Genomic DNA, 12406 nt, shown 5'->3' with positions numbered 1-12406 from the left:
GACACTGCTAAAGCAAGACTACAGTTTAGAGACTTTATTCATTCATTCAGTCATTCATTTTCTTGTCAGCTTAGTCTCTTTATTAATTCAGGGTCGCCACAGTGGAATGAACCGCCAACTTATCCAGCACTTGTTTTACAAAGCGGATTCCCTTCCAGCCGCAACCCATCCCTGGGAAAGTTTTGAGAATTTAGCCATGTTTAAATTTATTTTCTGTTTACAATCTAATGTAAAGGAAACACCCAATATGCACAAGTGTTTCTCCTTTCACATGATCAATTTGCATCTGTAGACTTCAGTAACAATAAACATTCATTCATTTTCCTTTGGCTTAGTCTCTAATTTAGTTTTTTATTGCGATCAATCAGCTAGGGAAGTATGGTGATAAATATTACAGTAGGTATATATTTTATCCTAAGCTGTCCCTCAGTGTCTTGCATTAATAAATAAGAATTTGTCTCCACATGTCCTACATAGACTCGCAGTCTCTTTCTCCCACATGCAGACTCACCACAGATTTGCCTTTCATTTGCTTAGATCATGCCTTTCTCTTCTATCTGTCTATCTGACTGCCTCTCTGTCTCTCAGATTGTCACAATGCCAGAGTATCTGGGTCGGCGGTTTGGAGGAGAGAGAATTCGCATGTACTTGTCAGCTCTCAGTCTGCTGCTCTCTGTGTTTACCAAGATCTCGGTGAGCACGAAAACACACGCATACATCCACACACTCCTGTTTTTGGCCTCTCATTCACACATTCTCCCCCCACAAGGCTTCAAAACATGAATCTAGACCTGTATTGCAGTGCTGGCGTGTTTCCGAACTGAAGGAATTTAAAAGTTGTGAAACAGATTATAGTTTTAGCCGTTTCAACATCTGTTTTCCATAAAAACACTGACACGCAAGTGCTCATGCTGGCTTGTTGGCTTGCTAATAAACCATTAATGCTTACTATTAAATATTGGCAGATAAAAGGATTATTTTTCATGAGAGTGACGAGTGGTGTGAGTGCTAAAACTACTGTTTAAAAGTTGAGGATTTTAATTTAGGACACTATTACTTTAATACAGAAATGGCAGATTGAGGAGATCAAAAATAACAGTAAATAAAAGTATCCAGGTGATGTCTAAGAATCCTGCCCATCAACTTATACACTATAAACTGATCCACAAGGCTTATGTGCTTCACCAAATGAAGCAGTTACCTTCCCCTTTTTGTACATTGTGTCATTCTAACTCTGTGGGAACATATATTCATATGTTTTTTGAATGTCCACTTATCAGTACATTTTGGGATAAGGTCTTTCAAACTATCTCAGAATTTTGTGTTATTCCTAAATAACCTAATATCTGTTACTGAATGATGATTATGATCTAAACTTAAACACTTCCCAAAGTAGGATATTTCATACTGCACTAACTGCAGCCAAGAAGGTTATATTTAAAATATATTATGAACCCGCATTCCTAGCGGACAAAATGTGGCTTATTGAACTAAAAATATTGTTCTGTTAGAATGTTCTACAGCAATAATTAACATAGCCAAACCCAAAACAATTAAAGCATAGTCTGATTTTGTTGAGAAAATTTCTTATATAATAACTAGATAAACTAAAGCATACTGAAAGATGAATAATATTATATTACAGGTGTATAAAGGTCACTTCTCACCCCAGAGTTTTTCTTTTCCTGTTTATTGTTGTTTATTTATAAATAAAAATTTAATGTATTTTCATTTAATGCAAACCCTGGCTTGTATATAGTTGTTGCTAGCTATGTATGCTGGCTTTGTTCTGCAATATATAAATTATCACCAAAAAAATAACAGTAAATACACACAGAGAGGTCAGAATTATTAGCCCCCCTTTGAATTTTTTTTCTTTATTGAATATTTCCTAAATGATGTTTGACAGAGCAAGGAAATTTTCACAGTATGTCTGATAATATTTTTTCTTCTGTAGAAAGTCTTATTTGTTTTATTTCGGCTAGAATAAAAGCAGTTTTTAATTTTTCTAAAAACATTTTAGGGACAAAATTATTAACCCCTTTAAGCTGTATTTTTTTCGACAATCTACAGAACGAACCATCATAATACAATGACTTGCCTAATTACCCTAACCTGCCTAGTTAACCTATTTAACCTAGTTAAGCCTTTAAATGTCACTTTAAGCTGTATAGAAGTGTCTTGAAAAATATCTAGTCAAATATTATTTACTGTCATCATGGCAAAGATAAAATAAATCAGTTATTAGAAATGAGTTAATAAAACTGTTATGTTTAGAAATGTGTTGAAAAAAATTTTCTCCCCATTAAACAGAAATTGGGGAAAAAAATTAAACAGGGGGCTAATAATTCAGGGGGGCTAATAATTCTGACTTCAACTGTAAAGTTGAATAAAATGAATGTTATTCTTTTAAGCGTTGGACGAATCATGGAAAAGGAATAAATTATATGGACGTAACGTTGGAACATGACATCATTAAACATTGATAGTGCCAAAAAGCATCAAATTTCTGAACACTCTATTATTTTGTGCCATATATGGGTTAATCGTGGATTTAAAAACAACAACATGCATCTACAAAACAAAAATCTTATGAAACATCACTATTCAGTTTACTAAAAGCACTGACATTCAGTTCACTTCCAAGTGAGAAAGAAATAATAATTAATGACTCTAATCTTGAAGAAGATTCACAATTACCTCCTCTTCTGTTACATTTTTTGTCTGACTTGAGAACGCTTTGCTTCTGCCTACTGCTATCCTGGGGTGCGTTTCCCAAAGAACAACATAACTCGCAGCTGAACTTTCATAGTATGATGCATCGTTTAGGAAAAGAACGCTGTAGTGAGAAGATTTTCCCAAACCCGTAGTTTCTGATCCATCATTTGAACCATGTTAGTTATAACGTAAAATGCCCAGAATGATGCTCTAAACGGGGCGGACCAACAACTTCTTTAAAGAAAACCCACCCTAATTTATTCTGATAAAGCTGAGATTGAGGGAGTCATTAACTGTGTGTGGTTTGCAGACGGATCTGTACTCTGGAGCTCTGTTTGTCCAGGTGTGTTTGGGCTGGAATCTCTACCTCTCCACTGTGCTCATGCTGGTCGTCACCGCACTCTACACTATTGCAGGTTTGTGATTGCATTTATGTACTTTTGCATTCACTGTTCATAAGTTTAGGATCAAGTCAGATAAAAAAATGGTAACAATTCACACCCTACTACTGGCTTATTACCTGCCTATTATTAAGATGTAATCTGTTTATTAGCACTTATAAAGTATGATCTTATTCTACACCCCTAATCCTGCTCAACTAAACCAACTACTACCTTACTAACTATTGTTAGGCAGCTAGTTAGTAATTTGAGGTAAAAGTCTTAGTGGTTTATAAATGGTTTGTTAATAGCGTTAATTGTACAGTAAAATAAAGTGTGACCAATAAGTTTTTTAAATAGTTTCACATGTCGTTTATGTTCACCAATGCGTTAAACATTTGCTGAAAAAACAAGTAAAAACATTGGAGGAATATTATTGAAGCTTCTTTGTACTTTTAAGAATGGGGATTTTCAGTTTCATCACTCTTGCTTTCAGTGTCACATAAAAAGGATTCTTAGTGAATATTAATCAGCACGGTTTTAATCAGTTAAATATAATAACATTATAACAAGCAGAATAAGTATGTTGCTTTTTACCATAAATGCATAAAAATCATAGCAACCACCTAGCAACACTTTAGCAACTACTCATAACACACTAGCAACCAGCTAGCAACACCTTAGCAACCACTCTGGACTCCCTAGTAACCTTCTAGCAACCACCAAGCAACACCCTAGAAACTTCCTAGCAATCTTCTAGCAACCACCAAGCAGCAGCTTAGCAACCACTCAGAAGAACCTAGCAACTGCCTAGCAACACCATGGCAATGACCTAGCAACCACTCAGAACACCCTAGAAACCACATAACAACCACTCAGAACACCCTAGAAACCACCTAGCAACATCTTAGCAACCGCCTAGCAACCACTCAAAGCACCCTAACAACCACCTAACACCTTAGCAACCACATAGAAACCAGACATAACACCCTAGCAACTGCCTAGCAATGCCTTAGCAACCACCTAGCAACGCCTTAGCAACCACCTAGCAACACCTTAGCAACCACCTAGCATCCACTCAGAACACCCTGGCAACCGCCTAGCAACCACTAACCTTACTCTAGCAACAATCTAACAATACCTTAGCAACTGCCTAGCAACCACTCGACACTCCCAAGCAACCTCCTAGCAACCACCTAGCCACACTTTAGCAACCCCCTAGCAACCACTCAGGACTGTCTAGCAACCACCAAGCAACACCCTAGCAACCTCCTAGCAACCACTCAGGACACCCTAGCAACTGCCTAGCAAAGCCATAGCAACCCCTAAGGACTTCCTAGCAACTACCTACCAACACCTTAGCAACTGCCTACCATACCACTTAAAACACCTTAGCAACTGTCTTGCAACCACGCTGAACCCTTAACAACCGCCTAGCAACCACTCCGAACACCCTAGCAACCACCTAGCATCCACTTAGGACTCCAAAGCAACTACCTAGCAACACCATATCAAGCGCCTACGAACCACTCAGAACACCTTAGCAACTGTCTTGCAACCACTCGGAATCCTTAGCAACCACCTAGCAACCAATTAACCATTTTTTCCCCTTTTATTTTCACTGAAGTTATTTGAAACACTAGATTTACACTTAATATGCTTCAATTCAATTCATTCATTTTCCTTCGGCTTAGTCCCTTTATTCATCAGGGGTCACCACAGCGGAATGAACCACCAACTTATAAAACATATGTTTTACACAGCGGATGCCCTTCCACCCAGTACTGGAAACCCCCATACACACTCATCCACACACATACACTACGGACAATTTAGCTTACCCAATTCACCTATAGCACATGTCTTTGGACTTATGGGGGAAAGCGGAACACTCGGAGGAAACCCACGCCAACACCAGGAGAACATGCAAACTCCACACAGAAATGCCAACTGACCCAGCAAGGGCTCGAATCAGCGAACTTCTTTCTGTGAGGCGACAGTGCTAACCACTGAGCCGTATGTCTCCAACAGATGTCTCATCTTTGACTCAAATGTATTAGGTAATCAAGTTGTAAAAATAAACATGTGATAATGTTTTCTCATAATAAATGAATCAAGGATGAACAATAATTAGCACACAGCATGTTCATAATTCATCATTCTAATTGTAAAGTATGACTACACATTTCAGCATTGAGCAGTTTTCATAATTAGCATTTCCACAGCTCTGCTTCTCGACAAGAACTGCAAGAATACACTTGTTGAACAGCTTTTTACGTCACAGCGCATTGCACACACAGATTTACAGCCAAGCGAGCAGATGTGATATTCTCTGTAAACATGGACGGAGTGGCATGCTGGTTAAAGCTTATGGTTTGCATCAGGAATGTTGTTAGTTTGAGTTCTGCAAAGTGCAAATTACAAACTAAGAGTCCTCAATCAAGCTCCTTAACCACAGCTTTGAGTGCTACTGTAAATTGTTTTTGATGAAAGCTTCTACTAACTGTTTGAACTCTCCCAGTGAAGTCCAGGGGTTCAGTAACAGTTAATTTCATCAGCAGTAATTATAGTCTACATGACTGATTCCAGCATAATTGCATAATTACTTTAATCCGCCGCTCTGCTGTCACCGTATTCACTCCTCCGTCTACAAGTGCTGATTCAGACTTGACCCTGATGACTCAGATCACATTAAACCATCAAGAGAGAATTGAGTAATAACCTTTCAGTCCTGTGTTTCTGCAGGTGGCTTGGCTGCTGTAATCTACACCGACACTCTTCAGACCTTCATCATGATCATCGGAGCTGTCATCCTCACCATCACCGGTTAGTCAGTCTCCGGCTACTTCTTTCATTCTCCATCTAACATCAGCTGACACTACTGGAAAGAGAAAACATTGTGAAAGTGGCATTGCTAAAAACAGATGGCAATGTATTGACCTTATTCTTCAATGCGGAAGTGCGCGCGTTTTTGCGATTGTTTTAGAACTTCCGATTCAGTTGCCTATGGGAGAAAAGACTAGGAATAATAAACGGCAAAAAACGGTCAAACTACTTACTCTACAAACAAGTGTTTGCATTACAATACAGACAAAGTAGAATAATATAATAAGAAAATATCAGTTTGCAACACCAAGCAGCAAAACGAGCTGTTTTTAACGTTTAAAAATGAATGGAAGTGAATGAGACCGGAAGTTTCGAGCCAAAATGATTCAAATGGCTGCGCCCGCTCGTACACAGAGAATAAGGTGAATAAGTCCAGCTATAAGTTTGACATATGTGACCCCAGACCACAATAAGTCTTATATTGTATGGGTATATTTTTTGGCAAGAACCAAAAATGCATTGTTTGAATCAAAATTATAGCCATTTATTTTATGCCAAAAATCATTCGAATGTTAAAGGTGCAGTAGGTGATCTGCCTAAATGCTAACCGGTTAGCATAATATCTTTCAAATACAATCCCTCCCCTGTCGTCCAAAGCCACGCCTCCTGAAATCACAAACGTGCACATTAAGGATGACAGTAGACAACCCACTACACTGAAAAAATTATTCAAAGCTGATTCCTTGGATTTACAAAATTTTTTTACGTTAAGTGGTTGTAAACAATTCATTTGGGCTGAATTTAAACAAACAAATTAAGTTCAACATTATTAAATTTAATTTGTTTAAATTCAACACAAATAAATTGTTTGCAACAGTTTTGCATGTAACACTTAAAACTTAGTGCTTTATAATTCTACAATTCTATATAGCAGGTTTTCGTTGTGTAGCAAGCGAAACTTGTCATAATGTGCAATAGTTCATGCATGCAAGGAGTGCTGGTCACCCTTTCACGCGCTTTATCCTAAAGCCACTACTGTATGCTTGGTGGTTGTCCGGCGGCATTCTGGAATTACACTTATTACTAAGTCGCAGTGACATGCTATTTCAGACCGAATATTCAGAATAGCGTGGTAAACAATATAGGGACACGTCACAGGTTGTCATTGTTCAAAGATGAACCAATGTGAATATAAAAGCAACTTCACCTCAGTAAAGCCGGCTAGTGAAATAGTGCTGTTTACTGATGTTTTGTTATTAAACTAAATTAAAATCTACATTACTGAGGCTGTCAAAGATCCCTCATGAAATTGAAAATAGTCACATTAATCTTTCGCCAGAAGATTTCAGTTGCTGAACAACACTTCTGTGCATATAACCCATTCATAACAACAAAATCTACAAGCTTTGTGTTTTAAAACAGAACATGACCTGTCTAAAGAAATACCTCAGCCATGGTGTCATCCTTCTTCCAGTGCTCAAAAGTAACTCCAATATTGATTCAGATTTTACATTTTGATTCAGCATTTGTTTTTAGCGCTGTCACTCATGTCCATGTGACCGGGACGCGTGCATGCGCAAATAGCGGATCTGTGTGAATAGAGGCAAAGAGCATAGAATCATGATGTACAAATCTACATTTGTTGACAGACAGTTTTGGCTACTTATAAAAATTTGGGAAATTGCCGGCCAAACAATTGTTAAATGTTTATGGTAACATATAAATACATTTAGATCCTTTACTTTAATCATTACTATTGGAACATGAAGAGACTTTCAACCAGCACAACAAAAATATTTCTGAACACAATCACCTACTGCACTTTTAAGTAAAGTACATACTGCAAATATATCAAAACTCAATTTTTGATTAGTAATGTGCATTGCCAAGGTCTTCATACAGGGGATTTTCTCAGCATTTAGCTTTTTTAACCCTCAGTTTCCAGATTATCAAGTAGACATAAACCAATGGAAAGCTTATTTATTACATTTTATAGATGATGAATACAATATACTCTTATGACTATGGTTTATTGTGTTCCAGGATCACATATTCAATTGAATTCAAGCTAATTTGTATTGCACCTTTCACAATAATTATTGTTTCAAAGCAGCTTTACAGAAGGTGCACATTATTGCCTTACAATCAAATTCAGAAATAGGATTATTAGTTACCATAACTGTATTAGTTACAAATTCATTCATTCATTTTCTTTTCAGCTTAATAGCTTATTTAATCAGGGGTCACCACAGTGCAATGAACCGTCAACTTATCCCACATATGTTTTACACAGCGGATGCCCTTCCAGCCGCAACCCAGCACTGGGAAACACCCATACATGCTTGCATTCACACACACACATACACTACGGCCAATTTAGCTTATTCAATTCATCTATAGCGCATGTCTTTGGACTTGTGGAGGAAACCAGATATAGTTACTAATAATTTTAACTAATTAACTAGTAACTAATAGCTTTTAACATTTAAAGTTCTTATATATACATATGTGAATCCCATGTACAAATGTTGTCAAATTAACAGTCAGAGTAAAAGAAGTAAAAAAATAATAAAATGTCTTACATTTGCTTACCTCATGGCGTACTGCTGTTACTGTATAGGCAAAACATATTACATACAACAAAAGTGTCAGTCAATCAATCAATCAAGATGTTGTATTAAATAAATAAATAAATAAATAAATAAATAAGTAAATGGGGGGGCCAAAAAAGTCTAATGCTCTGAGCTGAATTTGGTGTAAGTTGGACAGCCTAGAGGAGCGGTTAACACAAATTAGGATTTCAAAGAAAATTAAAGACGGAAAGTTGGTTTGATAATGGTATAATTGCCATCAATGTTCTTGGCATGATCCAAGGAACCTGTCAAGACCAGTCAAGCTATAATGAAAAGCTATTACAATATTTTAGTTAAATTTCCTAATAATTTTTGACCACAAATTGGCCCAAAATGTTGGGTTTAATTCCCTTCAGGGCATAGTGCTGAATAAACAAAGTTGCTGTTTAATATGCTAATGTAAAACATAAATCACATGAAAATTCTAAATGTTCAACATATGAACAATTTAGTCTGAATTGGGTTTTTTTTTTGCTTGTTAGTTTCATTTACTGTAGTATTTTGTAAGATCAAAATCAGTGTAAAAAAATTCAAAGAACTTTCATCAAAGACATTTTCATCAAAGACATGTTATACAAAAAGGAACTGAATAATGTTTGAAAAAGTAAAAACGTACAGTAAATATATTGGCCGTCACAGGAGGAGAAATCAGGCAACAAAATAAATGTCCGGTTGCGCGGTTCACAGGCACCAACATTCTGGTGGGGGCTGTCGCAGACGAAAGTGAAGAGCGGGTGGGTGGGGTTGGGGATTTTTGGATATGGTGTTGGGGACGAAAGAGAAGAGGGGATGGGGGGGGGGGGGGGGGGGTGTCGCAAACAAAAGTAAAAGTAAGGGGGAGGGGGGGGGGGGGGGGGGGGGGGGGGGCTGTGGGTTCTTAATAGTAACTCTGGGGGCCCCAAAATGGCCCTTATAAGCCATTAGAAATATATAAATATATATCTGTACAGTATTCAAGTTAAGAAATTGAACAACTAAATGTAAAATAACGTGGTCATCATTGTATAAATAATTAAAAATATATATATATACACATTTAATAATATCTTTATCTTTTAAACTTTAATAAACAAATTCAATCCTGCAATGTGACTATAACGTATACACACATTGCGCTACAAATGCTCAATAGATATGCACTCACCAGCCACTTTATTAGGTGCATCTGTCCAACTGCTCGATATGGTCAAGACGATCTGCTGCAGTTCAAACCGAGCATCAGAATACAGAAGAAAGGTGATTTAAGGGACTTAAGTGATGGTTGTTGGTGCCAGACAGGCTAGTGTATTTCATAAACGGCTGATCTACTGGGATTTTCACGCACAACCATCTCTAGGGTTTACAGAGAATGGTCCGAAAAAGAGAAAACATCCAGTGAGCGGCAGTTCTGTGGGCGCAAATGCCTTGTTGATGCCAGAGGTCAGAGGAGAATGGCCAGACTGGTTCCAACTGAAAGGCAACAGTAGCACAATTAACCACTCATTACAGCAGCAACTGCGTGATGCTATTATGTCAATATGGATCGAAAACTTTGAGGAATATTTCCAGTACCTTGTTAAATTTATGCCATGAAGAATTAAGGCAGTTCTGAAGGCAAAATTAGGTCCAACCCGGTACTAGTAAGGTGTACCTAATAAAGTGGCCGGTGAGTGTATTGTTCAGCCCTACTTCATAGAAAATCATGTCTGGTTAGGACAAAGTAAAACAATTAAAAACCTGCAGTGCTGGTTTGCAAAGAGATTTGGAAATGGGGAAAATCCCATGAAATGCTTTTAGCTACTCACAGAAATTCTTCTATAAGCGAAACTGAAATGAAAAACACAGAAGCAAACAACACACGAGTCTTAACAAGCTAAAGCAATTTAAATATTTTTTTTAATTGGAACTGATTCAAATTGTACATTCCATTTTGACGCCATGGCATTTTGACGTTAGTACAAAAAAGAAATATTAATGCTAAACTGCTACATTTCACCCAAAACAGTAGTAGATTTAGCTGATATGCATTTATCTTACAGCATTCAACAAAATTGGAGGCTACAGTAACCTGGAGAGTGTGTATTTGCAAGCTGTGCCGTCCAAGATCATCCCGAACACAACATGTCACCTGCCTAGACATGACGCCATGCACCTGTTCAGAGACCCAGTGCATGGAGATCTTCCCTGGCCAGGCATGACGCTGGGATTAACCATTCTTGCAACATGGTACTGGTGCACCGATCAGGTACGCTCAAACACTCTCAAAAATAGACTAATAAGACTACCCTGGTTCACACAATGTAAAAAGCCTCACAACGAGGAAATTATTGCAACTAAATGTTGCATAGTCGCATTCTGCTATAGGAAATATATAGCAGATTAATATAGAAGAGATAGAGGTAAGTGGCTTTACACGGGGGGAAAGGCTACCAAGACAATATAACTGTCCACAAATGGACTTAAAACAAGGCAGACATTTGCAATTGGATGCAAATAAGTAAGAGGCTGTGAGGAATTTGCATCAATTTAAATATAACTACCCTGACTCCTGCGGCACCAAAAACATCACCAAACGATTCAAGTATATCCTCTCCTCAGAATCTGTAGGTATCAGTGTGTGCAGACTAGCATTTTTAAAGCAGAATGGTTGAGATGGTTTAGAAAACTGTATTTGTAATTAATTGTAACACTTTCCTTCTTTAAAGTACAGTGCACATCAACTCCTTTACAAAAAGGGTTTCACTATTTAAAACCTCCTTAGCAGGCAAAAATAAAAATTAAACAAAAATTAGAATAGAAACTATACAATTGCTGGAAATACTGACGGAGTTGGAGTCTCCTCAAGACTCCATAAATGTGGTCCTTTCTGCTGTGGATCAAAATGTAAGTCTTGGTTGAGGGTCTCAGTCATGACAGTCTGAAATTATTTAATTCAGCATTGCATGAATATATTTCAGTTTGTTCAAATAAGCAGGTCTAAAGGCTGATGTATACTTCTGCATCAAGCGCACGGGTATGGTCCAGCGCAGTTGCATAGCCCTCATCGTGGCTGGCGCCAACGCGCATTTCTCAAAAAAATGTAGCAACACGTCACAACGATGCGTAGCCCAAGCTTTGTGAAAGTGTGACAAGTGTGGGCGGTGCTGAGAGCCGCGTGCCCGAGCAATTGTTTACAAGCGTCAAGTCCCATGAAGGAGCTCCAGGTGGAAACTTTTGTTTTAATTGTTTACCTTACAATTAAAGTTGCAAGTCTGCCGTTTTAGCTACTTGTACATTAAGGGGACCAGGGCAGGGCCAAGTTGGAGCACTTACTCTGGTTCCCCGGGTTCTGCAATTGGTTGGGGAATTCCAAATTGAACCACAACAAATGATCATAATTGGATTAAGATTGACAATGAAAATTCCGGACGTTGCAACCTGCAGAACCTGGAAACTTTAAAAAAACTTGTACATTAAGGTAGCGTTCAGAAAAAACTAAACACCCATTAAGAAACTAGACACAAAGGAACATGAAAACCTACTGTCAGCTAGCATTTTGAAAGTGTTATTGCAGAGAAACACAAACAGCACGCAGAACTATAAATGCACGAATACGCATAAGGCATCCTTCCCATGGCTGCTATCTGTAAGAAGCATAATGTAAGCTATCATCTTTATGCTGATGATACTCAGCTTTATATGCCCATAAAAATGGGAGAGAACTCAGTTTTACAGTCCTTTTGTTCCCGTTTTAACAAGATTAAGGAATGGTTGGCAGGTAATTTTTTACACTTGAATGAATAAAAAACTTAAGTACTTGTGTTTGTCCCTCTGAATGTCTGTGAATCTACAATTAAATCAATTAGGTTAGTTTAAGCCTAAGGTCTACAG

General features: G+C 37.7%; 1 protein-coding gene across 1 annotated transcript in view; it reads left to right on the top strand.

The window, feature by feature from the left end:
- slc5a10 (solute carrier family 5 member 10) overlaps positions 1-12406 on the top strand; it is a 50963-nt gene that overhangs the window by 5010 nt on the left and 33547 nt on the right. The window contains exons 5-8 of the mRNA XM_056462790.1: positions 589-693; positions 3029-3134; positions 5844-5924; positions 10576-10781. Of these exons, the coding sequence (XP_056318765.1) occupies positions 589-693; positions 3029-3134; positions 5844-5924; positions 10576-10781 (498 nt within the window). The remainder of the gene's footprint in view (positions 1-588; positions 694-3028; positions 3135-5843; positions 5925-10575; positions 10782-12406) is intronic.

The sequence above is a fragment of the Danio aesculapii genome, chromosome 1 (assembly GCF_903798145.1).
Source record: "Danio aesculapii chromosome 1, fDanAes4.1, whole genome shotgun sequence".
NCBI lineage: Eukaryota > Metazoa > Chordata > Actinopteri > Cypriniformes > Danionidae > Danio > Danio aesculapii.
Note: the sequence above shows the minus strand (reverse complement) of the source record. Positions and strands in the feature narration are given on the sequence as shown.